The 23,829-nt window shown below is 32.2% G+C and overlaps 1 protein-coding gene and 1 long non-coding RNA gene across 3 annotated transcripts in view; one reads left to right on the forward strand and one right to left on the reverse strand.

Moving 5' to 3' along the window:
* LOC145319759 (uncharacterized) overlaps positions 1-23,829 on the reverse strand; it is a 65,533-nt gene that overhangs the window by 3,598 nt on the left and 38,106 nt on the right. The window contains exons 4-6 of one of the 2 annotated variants that reach the window (XR_013880015.1): positions 19,444-19,496; positions 15,802-15,972; positions 14,309-14,361 (exon numbers count right to left, since the gene is read on the reverse strand). Coding sequence is in view for 1 of the 2 variants with exons in the window: in XM_080162093.1 (XP_080018219.1) it covers positions 14,309-14,361 (53 nt within the window). In the remaining variant the exon portion in view is untranslated. The remainder of the gene's footprint in view (positions 1-14,308; positions 14,362-15,801; positions 15,973-19,443; positions 19,497-23,829) is intronic. The other variant, XM_080162093.1, reaches the window with a different exon arrangement.
* On the forward strand, positions 888-9,965 carry LOC145319758 (uncharacterized). The gene is made up of 3 exons (XR_013880014.1): positions 888-989; positions 8,969-9,044; positions 9,914-9,965. It is a non-coding gene; the product is annotated as an uncharacterized LOC145319758 (long non-coding RNA).

Below are 23,829 nucleotides of genomic sequence, written 5' to 3' on the forward strand. Positions count from 1 at the left end.
CAGCATGTGGGTTTTAAAATAAATTTGTCCAACATTGTTGAATTAGTCCGAGAATTTTTCTTCATTTATAAGGGAATATTCATCACACAGAAATTGTCCCGTCAAAGTTTGTGAATCGTAACAGCTGATTAATAATGAGAAGATTAAAGATTTGATTAAAAAATTTAAAATTTTATCTACCCTTTCTGTGAAGCTTGCCGTAGTGTGTTTAATTGATTGATTTATAAAATTATGCGATCTGAATGCTGCAATTTATTGTTCAATATATTTTTCACAACGTGACGTGCTTATGTTTTTAATCTGTCTAATTCTTTTCGTTTAGTCCTTAAATAGTTTATTTTGGAGCTTCAATAGTTAGTTTAATTTTAAATTCTTATAAAAGTAACTTGTTTAATTTGCATATTTTTAAGTTGTTTAGTTTGGATAAGTGATTCGGTTTTTATATAGTTACTTTTATAATTTTCTTTCATGTTTGAAGTGAAGATTTGTTGTAATATTTTATATTATTTTAATACGATTCTGTAAATATTTAAACCTCAAATACAAACTCCTTTTCTTTAAATTAAAGATTAAGACATCGTATTATTTTCCTATCAATTAATTAAATACACGGAGGCGCGGAAAAGAAATCGTCTATTTTCAGTGAAGCCTTATGTAGTAGCGGAATTGAAAATATTTCTAATCAGAAAATTGAAGAAAGATAGGATATAAATTAAAAAAAAACATTGTTTCAAAAGTATTCTTCTATAAAATGTTATGGACGGACAGAATTGTAGAAAAGCTTCGCCTATCTCCCTTTCTTTTCAAATAATGAAATTATTATTTTCACCTAGCTGTGTTTCGGAATTAACCAAATATTGGCAAAATCTATGAAAGGGATACATTTCAGACAACCATATATACACTCAAAATGCCTACCACCTAAAGCTTCCTTCGTGTATACAGCCAAGAAACAAGAATTAGAATGGTTTATATACTAATACTTGCAGGTTAGGAAATTCGTTTAAATGATCTTTATGTACAAAGTTTTCAAAAAAAAATATCAAGACTTTGAATTGTTACATAACGGAATTGTAATTTGCAAACGTTTAGAACACTGTTAAAAAACAGTTTTAAAAAATACGTGGTTGAAACGTTTGAACACTCATTATTAAACCAACCAATCACAATCCATTAAAGTAACAAAAGTTGTTTAGCCAACGATTAAGAAAACATTCTTATAAAACTTTAGGGACTAGTGTACTAAACAGCCCATTGTCCCCTCTCGCTTTCTTATCATTGTCCCTTCCCTGCAAAAAATGTGATATAAAAATTAGGGTTGGGCCGGATAGTTTTTTGGCCGGATACCGGATATCCGGCCAACGCCGGATATCCGGTTATCCGGCCAAATTACCGGATATCCGGCCGGATAACCGGCCAAATTACTACATATTAAAGTATCAAAAAAGGATATAGTCCCATTCGTAGCAACGCACCTTAAGGGGCGATTCGTTGTATTTTTGAAATTGCTTTTAAAAGGTTATTTTAGGTTATATTTAATTAGGTGATTGCCCCGCAGGGCTAGGCAATTGGCCCCGCAAGGTTAGAGTCCCCTGCAAGGGGCTAGAAATAGGAGGAAAGCTTCTGTGAAAATACGAATAATCGCTCCTTAAGGGGCGTTGCCACGAAAGGGACTATACCCGCAAAAAAATTCTTCATAAACTGGTGTTTTATATTATACTAGCGGCTGCGTCCCTAGTATCTAGGGATATTAGAAAGGACATGAAAGTGCAGAAAAATAACTTAAAACCTTACAACGACTTTTTTATAAAAATTAAACGGACTAAAACCACCCTGGGACCTAAAAAGGAGAAACATATCGGTTCATCAGTTAGCGAGATCCTTCGCTACAGACAAAAAAAAGCTTACTACTTTATATAATAGGATAAAATTAAGGTTAAAACTTAAAAATTAAGTAACTATTAAATCTCCATAGCAAATAAATCTAATTAACTATTACTACCCTCAATATGTAATATCAACCCCTAACGGTTGGAGGATGGGCGGGGAGGTGGCGTTAAATGCCTGCCCCCCCCTCTCTTTTTTTCTATCCCATTTTCTGTGTATAAAAGGTAGAGGGCTACAACTGAGTGACTTTCGAAATATGGGTATGACACATAACTAAGAGTTGAAAATTTTTAATACCTCCTTCCTGGCGGGCACAGGATGCCAGCAAATCTGGTAAGGTCATTCAGGTAAAAAGTAAAAATATTTTTTTTACTTAAACAAAGCATTTCATACTAAAATATCCTATAGTCGTACATCCTCATATGTAATATAGATGTTCAAGTCGATTTCAGGTTCCAGGTATAATCCTGCAAGTTCTGAACCTTTAGGTCTCCAGAAATCTTTAAACGGTTTCTGTGACCGCAACTTTTTACTTGAAGATTTCAAATTTTAAACTTTAGCTTTTTATATATCTTCATGACTTATTACAATTTCATAAAACACGTTGCCGTTTACCTGCCAACCGTCGGTTTGCGGCTGGCAGCTGCCAAGTACTGCTGCCACCGCCAAAATTTATGTTTTGAGATTTCTAATATAAAATTTACATAAAGATAAACATATTCAGAAAAAAATTTTCTTCTAGCTTCAATAAAAAGAAAATTACAGCCATTTAAGATTTTAAAAAAACAGAGATTTTTGTTGTAAAATATAAAAGATTATATTGCCGGATATCCGGCCGGATAGTTTCAATATCCGGTATCCGGCCGGATATTGAAAATGGCCGGATATCCGGCCACACCGGATATCCGGCCCAACCCTAATAAAAATGAAAAGGTGATTTTGCAATACAGTTAAAACTAAACCAGCTTATTTTTTTGTATTTATAGACATTAACAGTTTTTAAGATACATCAAAAAAGGTTTATTAAATTAAGTCTACTATATTAAAAGAGATAAAGAATTTTAGTAATTTAAATATGATTATTTTTAAATGACATGTGTGTATTAAGTTTTTTTACAGTTGCTTTGTTTAAACATCTAAGGGAGATATAAATGGGTGGAGTAATATAAGCTGAGAATGAGCAATGTTTTATGAGCATTAATTATTTGGCCATCTATGACATCCCCTTACAACACTTTTTCAACAGTGCAGCTATTTAGTAGTAAGTGTATTTGTGTACATCTATAATTCTGACAATCTGTTGCTTGACTGACACGTTTTACAGAAATCTATTTCACCTAGGCCATGGGTTAAATCAAATAAATCTAATAAATATAAATTAATTTCAATTGTATTGAAATTTTTCTTTTTAAATTCATACTTACAATACTTGTTTATTACAAGAGAAAAAAATCTTGCTTTAATGTTGCTGCACTACTTACATATGTTATTGTCCTTGTCTTTGAATCAGTAAAGCGATTCATCTGGGGTCATTTTGGGGGAAAATAGGGGAAGGCAGGCAATACTAATTCAAATTTCAATGGTGTGTTGTCACCTCGCTACAAACCCCTACCACAGGCACTACTTTAAATAATAATCACCTTATAATTTTATTCAGTAATAGGCAATATAATTTAAATTTCACAAAATTAGTTAAAAACCTTCTGGACCTATATGAAGCTTCACTTTAAAGAAGAAACATATCAGTTCAGCGGATAATGAGATCCTTTGATACAGACAAAAATGCTTATATCATTTTCTTTTAAGTTTTAAAAAGGTAAATTATTTTTTTTTTTGTGGGGGGGGTAGATACCCTCCACAAAATTAGTTAAAAACCTTCCCTGGACACATATGAAGCTTCACTTTAAGGAGAACAATTTTGGTTTAGCGGTTAGTGAGATTCATTGCTACAGACAAAAAAGCGTATTACTTTACATAATAGGATTAATTCTAGCCTTTGTCGTATCTATTGTTTGTCGCCTTTAGAAAAAATCGAGGGTTTTTCATATTCTAGCGTTTGTTGCATTCTAGTGTTTGTCGTATCTAGCGTATGTCGTGTCTAGGGTTTGTCTGTCTACTGTTTGTCTGTCTAGCGTTTGTCGCATCTACTGTTTGACGTATCTAGGGTTTGACATAGTACCGTAGAATATACATCTAATATCATGGAAAAATCTACATTTTAAAATTTTTGGGTTCTATCTCTAGTGTTTTTTTTAAAACAAAAGTTTGAATAGTTTTTAACCACCAACCCTTTCTCCTTCAGATTAAGGGGTTTTGAGGTTGGGTGGAGGGTCAATGATATTTCAAAAGCTACTTTAGGCCTACAAAAGTTTATTACTAAGGTTTGATCCATGTATCAGATGTGGTATATGAGTAGTACACACTAGTATAAAATAGTATTAGGCCTACTAATATTAAATCCAAGGTTTGCTCCATGGTTCTCAAGTGGTTTCTAAGTTATACACCAGCCTCCCACCTCCTTCCTTTGCCATAAGAGGGTTTGGGGGTGGGTGTGAGTGGGGGGTGAGCAATATTTATAAAAGTATTAAATACCAGCCTCACAGCCCCCCCTCAGTTAAGGGGGATTGGGGGTGGGTAGGTAGTCAATGATAGTTCTGAAAGCAACTATAAGCCTACAAAAGTGTTATCTTAAGGTTTGCTCCATTTATCTCAAGTAGTTACTGAGAAACACCCTATAGTAAAATCAACCTGCCCCCCCCCCTCATTTTAGAGGGTTTGGGGTTGGGTGGGTGGTCAACAATATTTCTAAAAGCAACTTTAGGCATACAAAAGTTTTATCCTAAGGATTTCTCCATTTATCTCAAGTGGTTACTGAGAAACACCCAATAGTATAATTTACCTACCCCCCCTTCTCCTCTTAATTAAGGGTTTGGGGGTGGGTCAACAATATTTCTAAGAGCAACTATATGCCAACTAAAGTTTTATCCCAAGGTTTGGTCCATTTATCTCAAGTGGTTACTGAGAAACACCCAATAGTATAATCCACCTGCCCCCCCCCCCCCCTTGAATTAGGGGTTTGGGGGTGGGTGGGTGGTCAATGATAGTTCTAAAAGCAAATATAGGCCTACTTAAGTTTTATCCTAAGGTTTGCATCTTTTATCTCAAGTTATTTCTGAGAAACACCCTATAGTAAAATCCAACCCCCCCCCCCTAAATTAGGGGTTTGGGGGTCAGTGGATGGTCAACAATAGTTCTAAAAGCTAATATAGGCCTACCAAAGTATTATCCTAAGGTTTGCTCTATTTATCTCAAGTCGTTACTTAGAAACCTCCTATAGTATAATTCACCTGCCCTCTACCCCCCCTAAATTAGGGGTTTGTGGGTGGATGGGTGGTCAATGATAATTCTATAATCAAATATAGGCCTACAAAAAATTTATCCTAAGGTTTACTCCATTTATCTCAAGTTGTTTCTGAGAAACACCATATAGTATAATCCACCCGCCCCCCCCCCCCAAAAAAAAAAAAAATGGGGGGGGGGGGTGGGGTGTCGACGATAATTTTAAAATTAACTTTGGTCCTATAGAAGCTTAAATCCAAAATTAGCTCCCTCTAGCTCTAAGGGTTCTCGAGTACCCCCCCCCCTGCCCAAAGCATTATTTTCCACATCCTCCTTTCCCAAAAAAATTCAGCAACTTTACTACAGAAACAAAAAAGTTAGAAGGGGTATTTTAAAATCACCTCGTTTTTCTTGATTTTCCAATTTTGTAGAGCTATACCAGCAAACGGAAGTAAGCAAAACTGCCTGCTCCAGGGGGAAATGAAAACTAGGGTAATAGAGGGGAGAGGGATTCATAATGTCGAATGATGAAATTAAGAAACTAGGAACCAGTTTTTTTTTGGTTTTCTATAACCGGGAGATAAAAAACGGTTCTTCACTAATGACAGATTTAGAAAAAAATCTCTTTATTAAATTTGTTTATCTATAAGTTTAGAACATACTTAAGGCTAAAAAAAACTTTCTTTAGTGTTCCTATTTTCACCTTATACCTGAAAAAAGCAGTTTCTTACATTTTATGATAAAAAAAGGTATACGAACAAAAAATATGTTCTTTCTTGATGTAAACACAATAATTGGCATAAAATATATCATCTTAAATGTTAAAATCAAATATAGAATCTATTTTAGAGTCAATATAGTGCAAAAAGTAACCAAGTATGAAAATCTGAAGAAAATAGTTCTTTTTGCTTTTTATATACATATCACCTAAATGTATATAAAATTAGTGATAAAAACTATAAAACATGTTATAATTTTTTTAATCACTGTCATCGATTAAATTGCACTTTTAGGTTTAAGAATTACCAAAGTAGTGCAGAAAAACTCTTTTTATGGAGTAATTAATCAAAATAAATGCCAAAAATATAACTACAAAATGGTCTACTGCATTATAAAAAACGCCTAATTGTTTATTTGAATTTATTTTGTTAAATATCAAGAGTTTTTATGTGCTACTTTGGTAATGAGTAAACCTAAAAGTGCACTTTAATCAACGATAGGATTAAAAAATGTAATAACTTGTTTTATAGTTTTTGATCACTAATTTTATATACATTTATCTGATATGTATATCAAAATCAAAAAGAACTATTTTCTTTAGATTTTCATACTTTGGACCAGTGTTCTGGAGCCAGAGCCGGGAGCAGCAACATTTTTGGGGGAGCCGGATCCGGAGCCGTATTTTTCGTTAAAAACGGCTCCGGCTCTGGACTAGCTAAAAATGACTTTTTAAAGTAATATTATAATTTGGCAACGGTCTATTTCCATATAATAAACTGAAAAACTATTGTTACTTAACAAATAGACACACATCCTTCTACTTTTATATAGCTTTAATCAAATAAAAGCAAAATATTTTATATTATTTATTTTATTTTATCAAATTCAATAATGAAAAAAAATTGATATATTAATTTTAAGGTAGGAACCGGAGCTGGAGCCGGAGCCGTACTTCCAAATATGGCTCACCGGAGCCGTAGCCGCATCAAAATTATACGGCTCCGGCACCCTGCTTTGGACAAATGTCTTGGTTACTTTTTGCACTATATTTACTCTAAAAAGGATTTTGCATCTGATTTTCACATTGATTTAGGATGATAAATATTATTTTATTGTCTTAAGTATGTTCTAAACTTATAGATAAACAACTTTCGTTAAAAGATTTTTTTCTAAATTGGTCATTTAAAGCATGAAATTAAGTTATTATTGCAAATTTTTCCAAATAACTTGCAAATATGATTTCTGCGGATTTTCTAATTTACATAGGCGTTTTCTATGTATATTCCTCTTTCCAAAAATACCTCTCTTGTTAAGATTGGATAAAAAATCTTTATGGTCGAGACTCCATAACTGTGGGGGGGGGGGTGGGGTTAAATGTGTTGACTCGTGCCACGACATACCAGCAATTTTATTTTGGATGCTACTCCCTTAGTTTTAGAGATAATTACTCCAAGTTTTGGTATCTTTCGAAAAAAAACGGTGGCGGGACCGCAATTTTCCGTCGCCGCCAAAAAATATTTTTTATTGGATTTCCTGCGAATTAGGCAATTTGGAATCATTAGAGATCATGTTATTTTTTTCAAAAATTTTTCCCCTTATAACCAATCCTGCAGAGGGAACTTAGTCATTTTTTCAAATTTTCGTTTATCAAGGTATATCTTACATTCAGTGCCTCTCCTAAGCTTTTAAAGATATTTAAACAAAATTTTTTTAGGTAGGTCAGTAAAAAATATTTAAATAAAAAATGGCAGCGGTACCGCCGCTCCCGCCGTCATTTTCCGCCGCCGCCGCCAAAATTTTTTTTTGCATTTCTTAAATTCAGTGCTTCTCCTGTGCTTTTAAAGATATTGAAACAAAATCTTTTACGGTAGGTCAGTAAAAAATATTTAAATAAAAAATGGCGGCGTTTTCCGCCGCCGCAGGATGACTTGTAAGGGGAAAAATTGTTGAAAAAAATAACATGTTCTCAAATGATTCCAAATTGCCTAATTCGGCGAGAAACGCAATAAAAAATTGTTATTTGACGGCGGCGGAAAACTGGATATATCTGGATAAACGAGAATTTGAAAAATATTTTTTACTGACCTACCTCAAAAGTTTTTTTTCAATATCTTTAAAAGCACAGGAGAAGCACTGAATTTAAGATATACCTGGATAAACGAGAATTTGAAAAAATTTATCAGGGGAAAAAAAAAATAACATGGTCTTAAATGATTCCAAATTGCCTTATGAAAAAAGCAATAAAAAAATTTGGCGGCAGAAAACGGGGATGGACGGCAGGAGCTGCGGTACCGCCGCCATTTTTTATCCAAATATGTTTTACTGACCTACCTAAAATGATTCCTAATTGCCTAATTCGGCGAGAAATGCAATTAAAAAAAATTTTGGCAGCGGCGGAAAATGGCGGGGAACGGCAGGAGCGGCGGTCCCGCTGCCTTGTTTTTGAAAGATACCAAAACTTGGGGTTATTAGTGACCCAGCCCAAAAGATTTTACCCAATTATCTCTAAAACTAAGGGAGTAGTATCCAAAATAAAATTGCTGGTATGTCGTAGCACGAGTCACCACATTTTACCCCCCCCCCCCCCTTTTCTCATTAGATTTTCATTGATCGCTTATAATTTTTTCAATATTCATACATTTTCAACTTTAAAAAAATTAGAAAGTGCAAAAGTAAGAAAATATTGTAGTAGAAGAAAAGTTTTATTTAGGTATTTTAATATTAGGCGCTTCTCGCAAATTCTTCTCCATGTAGTTTAAGTTTTCACCTAGCAATATTAAATATTAAGAAAAATCCCATTTCTCGCTTACTCGTGTAAGTTTTAATTAGGTACATATTCTAGTTTGGATTCGAATGATGTGTGAGTGTCAGTGGTTCTTTCTATTGATAACACTATTTTTTAGCCAGTGTCTTCGGCGTCTCGAGACAAAAAAAATTGGTTTTTCATTTTATAATTGTACATTTTATATCCTCGGAAAGCTGTACATAATATGTTGCTTAAGAAATAATAAATATTATTTAGAACGTTCCTGGGTTGCCCATCAAAGTAGTGGGCGAAACAAGCAAGACTCTACTGAATTTAAGCAGTTAGTATACAGGTATACTTACTCTAGTATGGCTTCGAAGCCAATTTATATCTACTGGATTAGAACCGGTTCACAGCCAAATCATTAAATCATCGTATTACAGACAATTGTCTATGAATATTATAATAAAAATAATAATATCAATACAAGTTTTTTTTTTATCTAAAGAAATTAGGCCTTTTCGTGGCTAACAAAACTGGTTTTAATATTATAGTTTTTTATTTAAATATCAGCGGACAGCTGTCTATAATACGATCACAATGTTTCGAGAATTCCAATATAAAACAGAAACTCATAATTCAGTTAATTTTGCTTCAATTTAGGAATTTTTTTTTTAATAAGAGATGGCAGTCTGTCAAATTTTTGGACCGGATTCTAAGTCTTACAAGAATTCGTCCATAAAATGGAGCATCCTTGCGGATTCCGGATTCTAGCAATATTTTAAAAGGCTTTTAAAAAAGGGGGGGGGGGGGGTTTCAATGCAACCATCTCGTAATCAATGTATAAATGGCACTTAGAATTCGAATTTTGATCTAAAATTTTGCATGAGTAATCCTTGGTAGGTCTATTATCCCTAAATCCAACAAAAAGTTAAAAAAGAATAGTTTTTTCTCGTATCGTATTATATCCAGTTTATAACTATTCTCGTATAGATTCAAAACCGATTCTAATCCTGTGGATTAGAACCGGTTCTCATCCATACGAAAAAACTATGTCTAGCATCGTATGACATCCAGTTTTCTACGAATATAAAAATGTACGATCATAAGATTAAAACCAGTTTTTTTAGCCCCGAGGTGCCAAAGTCATTTTACATTTTATATCCGCGTAAAGCCATTTATAATACGATGCGAGAAATAACTATTATAAATATTTTTAAGGTTTCAAGAATGATAATATGGCAGCAATTTGGCTGGAGCTTTAGACCTCAGATAAGTATTTTATTATCTCAATAGGGGGAGGGGGGTGAGGTGTAGGGCAAATGTTAGTAAACCTTAAACATGTAGGAACATATGTAATCCTGCGGCCATTTTTCTCTCTCTCCATATCTCGTTAAATTAAACTGTTTTAATTAATTTTATTTTTTGTCCAATTTTTTTTGCCTAAAGATTCTTTGTGTTTTTTTCTTTTTAGGTTACACAGGAACAATTGGCATTTTCATTCAAGAACAGTAAGCAGGTAAACAATATCAATAAAAGTGCTTTTCGTCAAAGTACCAAGTGAGCACCCGTAAAACCCCTACCTCCCATCTTATTTTAAAAATTTAATTAAGCATGGATGTAGTTTTCTTTATTTATTATTGACCCCTGCGGGGAACCCTTACCCTACAGGGATATCCTGCATGTATTTTAACGTGAAACACTTGGAATTTTGAGGGGAACCACCTGAAAAAAAAATGGCTTCGCTTTTATTATACTTTGTTGCTCCAGGAATCAGTATACCAAAAATCAGACCGATTGGATAATTAGATCACATAAAAATTTGTTGCTATAAAAGTAAAGAAATCAACATGTTTAAAATGGACGTACGGTCATTATGGTAATGATTATAAAGTTGCTAGGCTTTCTAAATCTTTCCTAACTACTAAAGGAATCACCACGCAAAATTTAAAATCGATAGGACAATTCTAATATGTCTAAATAAACGAAAAAAGCTATCCGTTACGGACGGACGTACGGACGGACCGACCCTAATTATAGAAAAGCTTCGCTTTTAAAAATCAGACCGATTGGATAATTAGATCATATAAAAATTTGTTGCTATAAAAGGAAAGAAATCAACATATTTAAATGGACGTACGGACATTCCGGTAATGATTACAAAAAAATGGTACCTAAATACTATAGGAGTCATCAAGCAAAGTTTAAAATTGATAGGTCAATTCTAACATGCCTAAAAAGCTATCCGTAAGGACGGACGGACGTACGGACAGACCAACCATAATTTATAAACTAGAAGGTAGGAATTATTACTAAAATAACAAGGATGACAACATCCATAAGCAGCGAAGCACAAAAATTGTGGATGGGAATAAGTAGAAGTAGATTTAAAGTGTATTTATTAAAATCAAGAATAGATTTATTGGAGAAAAAAACAGGAAAAAGTTTTAATAAACACCAAAGATATGGGGAAATACGTCAAACATGTAAAAATAGCCAAAAACCTGCAAACGGGCAGTCTGACTATCATTGTTGTCTTCTTCAAACGACAGGTAATTTAATTTTGATATCTTTAACTGAAAAAATTTCGAAAATCGGACCATAAACACCAAAGATATGGGAAAAAAAATGTGAAAAATATAAAAATAGCCAAAAACCTGCAAAAAGGCAGTCTGACCGTCTTTGTTGTTTTCTTCAAATGACGGGAAATTTAATTTTGATATCTTTAACTGAAAAAATTTTGAAAATCGTACCATAAACACCAAAGTTATGGGGAAAATTTGGAAAATATAAAAAATAGCTTAAAACCTGCTAAAAAGCAGTCCGACCGCCATTGATGTTTTATAATTGTGCTCCTTAATGATGGGAATGTTGTCAAAAAATTTCAGCTTTCTATCTTTTGTAGGAGCCGAGAAAATCACATTTCCCCCAATTCATTAATTACGGACGGACGGACGGACAGACGGACGGACGGACAGACGGGGACGGACAGACGGGGACGGACGGACGGACGGACAGACGGACGGACCGACATTGTGAATTATAGAGTAGCTTCGCTACTAATAAACTATTCTGCAACGTATTGATTTTTATGCTAGAACATAGGAAATTATACTATATAATAATACACATTTCTGTACCGTATTCTCCAGTGTCCTAGAGCGTATAAAATAGTACTAAATTTATAAACATTTCTGTGTAGCGTATTCTCCAGTGCCTTAGAGCGTATAAAGTAGTACTAAATTTATATACATTTCATTAGCGTATTTTCCGATACCCTACAACGTATAAAATATTACTATTTTAATATACTTTTCTACAGCGTATTCTTTATTACCCTAGAGCGTATCAATCGATACTAAAAAATGTTGTTATTCTATATCGTAACAATTATTGTGTTATATAGTATTACATAGTGTTATATATTAATTATATAGCTGTAGCGTACTGTCGGGTCCAATACTCTCCAGAGTATCATTTGATACTAAATAAAAAAATTATTTTTAACAGTGTATGATTCTGGACACCATGGAATCTGTCCCGATTTTGTATAACTTTTGCGGAACATGATTCCAGTTACGTCATATTTTTCTTTCCCGAAAAAGGGAATGGGGAAAGAAAAAAAAGGGAAGGGGGGAAGAAAAAAGAGATGGGAGAAAAGGGGGTTTTCCCCATCTCTTTTGAAGAGATTTTCTTCCCCCCTTCCCTTTTTCGGGAAAGAAAAATATGACGTAACTGGAACATGTTCCGCAAAAGTTATACAAAATCGGGACAGATTCCATGGTGTCATGATTCTGATTTATGTCTATTTGTTTGCCAGTATGAATTAGGTAACAATTATTTGATCAAGATGAAACATCAGTCCTTTATTTTTTAAAGACTAGCGGCTTTGCCCCTAGCCTCTAGGAGCTTTTTCCCAAAGAGATGATAAAAAAAAGTTAAGGTGAAAATGAAATTCATAAAAAAAATAAGAAGGACCAAGGAAATCTTCTACAAAAAAAAGGACCAAGGATATCTCCTACAAAAAAAAATGGGGGGGATTTTATTGTTTTTAGGGGGGGTTGGGGGTGTCCTACCCACCAAGAAAATAACCTAAAACCACCACAGGACCAGTAGGTATATTCCCTGAAAAGTAGAATCCGATCGGTTCAGTTGTTACCGACATCTTAAGCTTCAGACGGACAGACGGACGGACGGACAGACAGACATCAAGCTACTTTGTATTATAGATAGTATTTTCAAAAAGAAAGTTATTTAGAAAGCCAAATAAAGTAGATATAGCCGTATAAGCTAATACGATAAGCTAATAATATCATTATCCAGCCTTTATGCCTAATCTTCACTAGACACATTTTAATATTATCATATCTATAATACAAAGTAGAAAGATGTCTGTCCGTCTGTCTGTCTGTCTGTCTGTCTGTCCGTCTGTCTGTCTGTCTGTCCGTCTGTCCGTCCCTTAAGATCTCGGTAACCACTGAACCGATTGGATTATATTCTTCAGGGAATATACCTACTGGTCCTGTGGTGGTTTTAGGCTATTTTCTTGGGGGGTGGGACTATCCCCCCCCCCATTTTTTTTTGCTGAAGATTTCCTTGGTCCTTTTACGAATTTCGCCCAAATTTTTTTTTTTCACCTCTTGGGTCAAAGCCCCTAGGGGCTAGGGGCAAAGCCGCTAGTATAATAACATTAGAATACAAAATAATGTATTATCCATTGTTCTATGCCAGGATTCCTTGAAAATTGGAAACAGAAGACACACACTATATAAAAGTTTGGAATAATATCTGGTTCTTTCCCTTAAAAATATCCGGAGCACTTTTAAGCTATATAAAGCTTTCAACAAATTAGTTTTTTAGGAACGTAATTTGGAGGATTTTCTTCATGTAGGGTATCTAAATTTAACAGGCCTTTCTCTGCAGAGCCTCAGACCTACGAGGATACCCTTAATCTAACCTAAACTAACATCATTATGTTTATTTCGAGAGATCTTTGCCCATTTTTATATGTATTCAAATAAGTTAGAGGGGTAGGATTGTGCTTTACTTTGCACTTTGTGGGATATCACCGATTATCTGAAATGTATAAAACTATATCTGACAATCTTAAACTCAGAATAAAGTCAACCAAATATATTTGAGTTGGAAATGGAATTTATCAAACTGTATTGGGAATAATAATTGGGTTAGGCGTAAAGGGACACATTCATTTAACATATTCTTGTCTAAAATTTGAAATTAACCAACACACTGGTGGTGGGAAGTGAAAGCTGGCTTTTTAATCACTGCTCCTGAGATATATAGGGTGTTTTTAAAAGTTCAAGATGTGGCAATATTACTTGAACCTTAAATCTGGACTATAAATCTTCCCTGATAATTGTAGTACAATTCATTAACCTATCAACAAAATGTTATTTAATTTGAAGCTCTTTAAAAAGTGCCTGAAAAAAAATAGCCGTGTGAAGTCAATAGATCCATCTCATTTTAAGGGGTTTCCTTTCCACTTCTCCTCTTATTCCTCAGTTTTATGATGTCACACGGCTTTATTCAAGTTGTCCAAAATATACAGGAAACAAACACACAAACATCCAGGTACTTTACTGTGGAAGTTCTTACCTAAAGGAGGGTAATTGTCCTCTATATCACCACCACAGTAGGTGCAGTGTGTCCTAGAAAAAAACATGAATCATAAAATCATAAAACTAAAGTAAATCTACAATTTTATCATTTCCTTTTTAGCTTTTAGAATTAGAATTAGATTCGATTTTATAGGGTTTTATTTTCTAAACTTCAGAAAAAAAACATGTTTTTTTACTTGGTATACAATTTTATTACCATCGAGGCTATCATAGTTTTCCTTTTTAACATACATCGGATATGCATTTTCGTATTTTTTCTTATTATTTGTAACATGCTTAAATCATTTCTGGAAACCAGGTAAAATTCCGTAGTTTGCGGGCAGCAATTTGCCGCAATCTCAGGCACCTCTGCAGCAATAAGTTGAGTTTAGAATCATAGTCGCCAGAAATTCTACAACCCAGAGCCTACAAACTTTGATAATTAGCTGCCACAGAGACAACAAGCAGCTAATTGTCGCCATTTAATAGCATTTTTAGAATCCTAAGCATCCCTTTTTATTTAATTTTCAATCAATCCTTTTTTAACGATTAGCAACTGCAGCTAGAAAGCCCTGAACGAGGGCAGCTGCACGGGTTTAATTTAATAAATTTGAAATAATTATGTTCACTTTTTCAATAAGTTTAATTAACAACAAAACATACCTATGTTACACATCAACAACTTTTAAACAACTAATGTCATAAATTCTACCAAAATTGGCAAAATGAAATTAATAAAAAAGTTGGATAAATGCAGGGAGCAAAATTCAATGCACGTTGAAAAAGTTTTTAAACAAAAACTGTCATGAAGTAACTAATAATGAAATTTCAAAATTAAATCTAAAACTAGCATTAGTAGTAATATCATACAATAAACTATAATACTAACTACATCGAGATGCAGATAATTAAAGAAATTAATAACAATTAAAACATGCTTATTAAATTTATAAAGTTTACTACATAAATGTTTGTTGGGAAATTCTTTTGTGATTATCATGCATTTTTTAGATTATACAATATTGCCTTTTAAATTGTAAAATAATCTTTTGGAATTTCCAATGTTTTTCATTGCTTTTGGCAAAATCAGAGTTTATTTAGAGAAAAAATGCACGATAAATTCATAAAGAAAATAAGAGTACACTCTTCTTCCAATAAAGAGGTGCTCCAAAAGTTCCTAATGTATTACAAATAGCAAATGATAATCTAGTAAGTCTCAAATATAATTTAACTTAACTTGATGTTTTACATGTATATAATATTAATGGATAATATTTTACCAGATATTAACTTCAGAAAAAAATCTGGAGTGGAGTACAAAAATATTTGTTTGTATTAATTATGCACATTATTATAATTAGTTAGTAAAATCTGTTTAAAAAATACTAAACTTGGTATTTTATATTAGTCAAAACCCTCACAATATCCTTTTTGAGATTCATCATACATTACCATTGGCTATATTGTTGACAAAGACAAAAATGAATTCACCTGGATATATAAAGTTGCACTGGTTATCATAAGAACAGGTATCTCTAGGTACATTGTACAGCAGGAGGGTTAATCATGAGGTAAGGCGGTTACATTTAACACATTGGCGTTCCTTCAGCATGCAACAAACTATCAACCCAATAGGGAACAGGAAGATAGACAGGCAGATTCCTGGCTCATAACAATCCTAAGCTTACATTTTTTACAAATAAAAGTATTTCATATATATTTCTTGTAATGTATAATAGAAAGTTTTCTGCTGATAAGAAAATGATGAGACATAAATTCCTTTAAATTGGCCCTAAAGAGCCAACAAGAAATTGATTAATCCTAAGACTTTTTATTTTCTTGTTCTAAAAAAAATGTATGTTTTAAAACTGTTTATTATCCTGCATTAATAAATCAAACTTGGAGCCAGGTTAGAAAAAATATTGTCTATTATGTACAAAATTAATATTAGAGTAAATATTATTTCTAACTCTAGCATGTAAGTGTAGAAAAATACAATCTGCATTTATAACAAAACTAATTTAATTTAGGAAAGGATTTAACCTAAAGTTTAAATTTATTTTTACATGCAGTAACCTGTGTTGCAATTATTTTCAATTTTAAAGGAATCACATAGAGCTTAGTGTTAGATAAACTTGGATTGAAAGGATAAAATTCCAATCAATGATGAACTTTCAAGGAAGAATCTACACAAAGAAAAGCCAGGACACTTTTGATATATGAACAATTTGCAGTTATAATATAAATTAAAAAGGAGAAAATAATTCCAGGGATCTAATTACAAGAATTTCTTATATTTTCTTAATTATTAAATATAATTAGAATATGTATATTATTTATTCAAATTCAATATGAACAAATCCTTTCAAATCAAAAGATTTGGTTTGGTTCTAATCAAATGAAAAGCTCTCAAAGTTTCAATGGAATGCAATTTGTGTTAAAGAATACAAGGGGAGCTGAGCATAACCCAACCCACGCAAATTCTCTGCTCACCCAGGGAGAAGATGTGCTACTGTATTGTGAAAATTTAAATCTAGTACTAAAAATACACATAAATAATAAACTTTTCTTTTAAAATTATAAGTATACAAACATTTTCAAAAAAAAACTTTTATGAGAATTGTCTAATAGCTAATAGAAAATAATACTTTTGTCAGTTTTGTATCACCACTTTGTGCACTGCCTTTAGGGAGTCATGCAGGATTTTCACATTTATATTTCTACAGATCTAGATAGATGGAAAGGTGCCACCCGACCAAAATTGCAAGAAAATCAAGAATGATAATTTTTATTTGAAGTCCAATCATTGCTCTATACACTTTTCCAATCTTATTTAGTTCTCACAAATCTTTTGACTTTTTTCTTTTGCAAATTTTTCATAGGTAATCCTAATAGACTAAAAAAAAATTATAGAAAGAAAGAGTTTTTATAAATTAATCTTAAGACAAATGTTGTAGGACCAAACCTAACAAAAGCGCAGACAAAGAAATTACCAATAGTTTTAATAGATGCTGTAAATTGAAAATAAATTTCCTATACACTAACACTGCAGTAGATGTTAATGCTTCATAGAATAATTTAATTTAGAATCTAAAATAGTTTATTATTTTAGTATAAAATACTTTTATTTGTAAATATTTGTATTGAATATTTGATAAAAGAAAATTAATCACATATCAGTACAGATAGACCAATTATGCATTGAAGTAAAGAAAAGAGCAAATTAAAATTTATTATTTTTCTTTTTTTTGAGCATTTTATACCAATTTTTAATTTTTTTAATATGTTCTTTAAATCAGATACAATTTTAAATTTCTTTTGTGAGTTTTAAATGTTGCTTTAACAATAAATTGTATGGAAATTGATCTGCAGTGTTGTATAAATCTATATATGTAAAAGGAAAATGTTTGGATTAATTCCTTCTTTTTGCCTAAAGTTAGGGAGGAAAAGTTTTTTCATAATCAGCACTTAACTTATATTACAACAGGGACAATATTTCTATATTTCAAATTAGCAATGTTGAAAGTCATAATTTGAATGGCTGAAAAAGTTTTTAAAATGTCCAGGGGAGAAAAGAAATTATAAGAAATAAGAAAGAAAAAGGTAATTTTATATATATATGTACATATGTAAGAATTTCTTAAATTATGAGTACTATCTAGCTACAAAGTTACCTACAAATTAAATTTAAATTTAAAGGTCATAGATATAGCTTATTTATAGAGCAGCGGCGCAGCTGAAACAACAAACTCATAATTGGCAGTTTACACCAGCTGTTACATTCATGAGAAAACTTTTTTAATCTTTTTAATAAAGGAAAAAAGAGAAAAAGTTGGATAACATAACCTTTCATTAAAAATTATTTCACTCTTACTTTTGGAAGTTAAATAATATGTAGATAAAATCTAGTAGCACTGCAATAAATTAATCGCTATACACAGTGCGTATAAAGGCGCTTTTACTTTTGTGTCGGAACCTAAGTTAGGACAATTTCAAGTTCAATTTTATCCTCTAGGAGTTACTGCATGATCATGACAAGAGAAGCAAATATTATTTATTTAAAATTTTGAACAACTTTGCTTTTATAAAGTCTGTCATAAAACTTCTCTATATATGATTTATATAAGGCTGAATTTCGGTGACCTTAGCAAAGCAAATGATAAAAATGGCCATGAATCAACTCACTTAAGGAGTGGTTTTATGAAGAACTTTATAAAAGCAAACTTGAACAAAATTTTAAATAAATAATCTTTGCTTTTCTTGGCATGATTATGCAGTAACTCCTAGTGGATAAAAATTGAACTTGAAATTTTCAAATCTAATTTTCTCAAAAACCGCTGCATTTTATATTTTATTGAAAAGTGAAATGAAGTTACCTACCCTAGGGTAATGAAATGCACTATGTCCCAATTTAGGATCTGACACAAAAGTAAAAGCACCTTCAAACGCACTGTGTATAGCTTTATTACCTCATTGAATGGATATACTGGAAAAATTTTCTTGAGCCTAAGTTATTTCTTTGTTTACTTTATTATTGCTGCTCTCCTTTTGGGCATTATTGTCCTTGTTATTTTTTCATTTATATAAAGTATATCTTTATATTTGTTGGACAAGGTTACTTCAGATCAAAGCTTTCTAATTTAAAATTTAGCTCTCTTGTATTCGCTAATATTGGATTGTTTGTTTGTCTATTGTGTATTGTTCAAGGACTAACCCAAATTAACACATATCGGCATAGTGTTTCATATTCGCAAAAAGACACATTAGAAAATAATTTAAAGGGGTATTCAATAATGTTTAAAAGCAAGATAGAATAGTTTTTGCTGTTGTAATAGTGTTGTCTAAACGAATTAATCGGGATATTTTTTTGCGGAAATAAAGGCACTCCCCATTGTATATATGACTGCAGATATACAGTTAGGTATACAGGAACAGGACAATAGACGTTAAATGAAAATCATCCTTCAAAATTAAATATGGAAAATGCCATATTTTACAACAAGTAAATGTTGCTACTCCATTGTCTACAACTAGCAAATAATGTTTGGGAAAAGGGTCTTAGATTAATCTAACCATCATTGACCTGTCCCTGTTTTCACTGGCTGAGTATTAATATTTTGCTATATTGTATGCCTATGGGAGGATAGTAATCTTCAATATCAGCTCCACAGTAGGTACAGTTAGACCTAGACCAGTACAAACAAACAAAATAAGTAACAACATCACTTCAAGGCAACATAAACTCATTTTTATAAATATTTTTTCTTTACAAAGTCATATTTCAATAAAGGTAAATTTCAACCTTTTAAAGCTTAAGATTGTAGATTTAATTTCTGACAACTTTTTATTTTACAAAATTGAGTTCATTTGCCTTGATAACCTAAAAAGAATAAAACATTAAAAAGATAGCTATTCAAAAAAAGTTTTTTTTTATGGCTCTAAGATAAATATTTACCAATCTGAAAAGCTAACTTTTATTAATTTAACAACGTTTATTTAAAGGGGGTTAGAATTTGAAATTAGAAATCATGCATTTTTTCTAGATAATATTAATAATCAATAATGCAAGGGGCGCATTCAGTAGAATAATGCGGGTAAGTAAATAATAAATCTAACTAGTAAAGCCTAATATTAACTATAACTTCAACTAAACCTAAAGCAGAATCTAATTGAATCAAGAAGAAATATTTTTGTCTTCTTATACTCCTAATTCACTTGAAATATAATACAAGATATAAAAAGATATAAGATATGTAAAAGGTACATAAATAGTTACATATGTTACAAAAAATACAAAATTAATAAATACATAAAAATACAGGCCTAATAAAAACATTCCTCAAAAATAGTTAGGAACGAGATATTTTGAAACGGACAAAAGTTCCTGATTCTACCACCATAAATCCATAATTCTCATTCAATAAATTTTCTGCTCCCATTCAAAATTGTATGTGTGGTAGCCAATGGTTTTCAGGGTTAAGATAAATTTTATATTTTCCAGAGGTGTAATATATTTACAAAAATCATTTGCAAGTTCCCGCTTTGGTCTTAGATAAAAATGTCCATAATCGACCCACCCTAATACTCTCAAGTATTGGTGTGTTATATTAATCCATTGTCCTATCCTTGAGTCATATTATATAACAATGTTTGATTAATTTGATTTAATCTACCAATTACTCTGTGTGCTCATTATAGGTTTTCCAATAAGCTATCATATGATTACAAGCACCAAAACATACAAAAGTAACGAGACTTTTATAATAATAACAGCAAAAAATATTGACAGACTAAGAGATATTAAGATTATATAATCGTAGGTCAAGCAACATTTTCTTAATTGCCCACAAAAGTAAAACGGACACAAAATCCAAAAGTTTTCAGAAATAAAGAAGTTATAAATCTTTGTCAATTATCTGAGTTAGGAGCTAAAAAAGATAAGAACAAATACTTCTCATTAAAATTAATTCTTAAAGGTTATAGACGAACGGATTAAGTAAATTAAAGATTAGTTTCACGACCAATTACCACTAAATAAACTATCATACAATTATAATCACTAAATAAATACATATTATACATATATTAAATAGATTATTTTATTTGCTAATGGCGGCACAATGTTTTGAAACAAGGATGACAACATGTAAAAAGTAGTTAAACAGAAAAAATCGTAAATATCAAAATAGCAGCCAATAAGTTCGCCAATAGCGTAACGTACTGAAGGATTAACAAAGTAAAGTATAGAGTAACTCCGCTTCTTTAAAGGTAGGACTACTACCTTTACACCCATTAGGTCTTAATGTTTCAGACCAAAATGGTTTTTCTCTTATCTTACACATTGTTCTTATAAACATAATTTACTTATAACTTTAAAAGCTACGCTTCTATTGTATAAAATTGTGTTTGTTTTATGTTCTTACGAATTAGAATGGCAACAATGGTTGTATGAAGCTTCATTGCAGATTTTATTCTTTCCCTACAAATTCCATTAAATGTATGAGAGAAATAAACAAAGAAAAAAATATTAGAATCTCCAAAATGCAATGTTTTTTTGTAAGTACTTAAATAAATAAAATATGTGCTCTTTAGAGTATCTTTATTCAGGTTTTGGGTTGTTTCAATATATCTCAAGAAAACGATTTTCAAGTCTTGATATTTTTTAAACTACGTGGTAGAAAATTGAAATTCTTTCGAATATATGCCCTATAGATGAAGTTTAAACCAATGACCAGGAAAAAACTATTCAGTTCACTAAATTCAAGTTTAGATTCATTTCGTGCAACTTCCCCTTTTTATAGCTACTACACGAATGCTCTATTGTTTATTCTAAAAGTACCTGGCTAAAATCTAAATCATTTTTCCATGTAAAATCCACGCACAGTGCCTAGCTATATGAATACAGCTTGCGCTAGTTTTGGGTAAAAATTTGTGCATCTGCAATTCAGATCTGATGTGCATTCACTTCTACACATGTATCATATTATCAAATCTTCAGAACTGCATATTATTACAACAGTATTAACTTTACTTTCCTGGGGCTTCAATATCAACATAAATTCTCCCTCTCTTTTGTTATTGCATTTTTTATAGAATATTGAATACTCTGCGGTGGGGATGTGACACCAGATTTTAGTTTTGCAAGGAAAAACTATTGGAATACCAAATCTGCTTGGAATGTAAACTGTAAAATTTTAACACTAAAAATTTTTAAAAAGTAGAAAATACCTAAAGCTATAATTTTAAAGCTATCTGAGAAGAAACAGCCATAATTTTGCATAATATTAAAACATTTATGACTTATAATGCAAAGAATATGCACGTAAAATATGCGCTGTGCAATCTTTATGTACTATTCATTATATGATATTGTGAAAAATTTGTCATAAATTTTTAGAATTTTATTTAATTTGACATGGGATATAAATTGAATAATCTCAATAAAGAAAAGACATAGCAACTTTTAACGTGATGATAGATACATTGTATTATTTTTTTTATTGTTTTAGGGCAATTCTTTAAAATCAAGAATTTTCTTACCTAGCTAACTTTTTCCATAAGTAGGATAAATAAATTACAGGGTGCGCCACATATCCTCGGACATTTTCTAAATTGTAAACAAATGAACATAAAATCGTAAATTTTAAAGATTTTATTAAATTTTGAAAACTGGGAAGCAAACTAGGTATATGACTTTTAGATCATTGATTAAAATCGCCGCCAGCATCAATCACCGCCTTTACCCGCCTCCTCAACCGCCGGCAGGCACAGGTCAAAATGTACCTGTCCAAGATGGCGAAGTTCTCCTTAATAGCGGCAATGAGGGAGGTCTTTGTGGCATGGGCACGTCTATTGGTGCATGCTTCAAAGTAGCCCTAGGAACAAAAGTCCATTGAATTAAGATAGGGCTGCTGGGAGGCCCCATTTCCTTAGGAATGTGAGTAACCGCAGGATCCTAATTCACCCAACTTTCAAGCTACCATTTGACACGGAGGCCTTTATTTAGACCACAGTTGAGCTAGAACGACGTTCTATACCTTTTTAAAAATGGCATGAAGATTCAAATAGGGTTGTCAGCACAATCCATAGTCTAAAATAAGTTTTTAAGTTCCATATGGGTCTCTAAAGTCGAGAACCGAGAAATTTTCACGATTTTACATGATTTTTGACGTTTTTGATATCTCTAAATCTGTCACGTTTCACTTTGCCGGAGTACTACAGCCAAGCCATTTTAGATAGAGAGCTCTAGTCTTTTCTAGTGTCTTACTTATGTATCTAACAGTATCCCCAGCAAGTTGCATAACTCTACCTCATCTACAGATGGGCTGAGGTCCGATTTATTGGGCCCTAGTCGAGAATCCAGATTATACCACCGGCGCAACTCGAATCTGCCTTGTTGAACATAAGCGCGGCCAGCTCGGCGTACGAGCCTATCTTCGTCCAAAGATTTTTTTGTGCTTAAAGGTCATTACCTAAGCTTTTTATAGTGGGGTCAAACGTCCTGATTGGTCAAGTAGTTTTGACGCTATGGCCGTTTAAAGAATGTCCGAGGATATGTGGCGCACCCTGTATTTAAAAACCTTGAGAGAAAAACATAAAAGTTACATAGGAAGGATGGGCTAACAAAACTGGTATTGATTCTATAATCTTTATTTTCGTGTTTTGCCTACAATACAATATGATTTTTAATTTTGGCTCCGTTTGGTTGTATTCCAGCAGATATTGAAGACTTTTATGTTTGCTTTGAGTGAAACATTGACAATTGACAGAAAACTAATCCTTACTTGGTGTAAAATTATGCTTTTAGAGCTAATGTTGACATTAATTTATCTCCCATTGTCCCCTTCCTTCCCGGGTATTAAGTTAGGTATGCCATAGTTACCGTCAAAGTTTTATATTTACTAAAAAGACGCAATTGCAAAAAAAGTAGGGGCTTTCATTAAAAAACAAAATGATTTTGCATCAATTATACCTTGAGAAACATTTTACTTTTTAAGGGATAAGATAATGAACGATAAA

This window comes from Acartia tonsa, chromosome 5 (assembly GCF_053477335.1).
Source record: "Acartia tonsa isolate MP-2025a chromosome 5, ASM5347733v1, whole genome shotgun sequence".
Lineage (NCBI taxonomy): Eukaryota > Metazoa > Arthropoda > Copepoda > Calanoida > Acartiidae > Acartia > Acartia tonsa.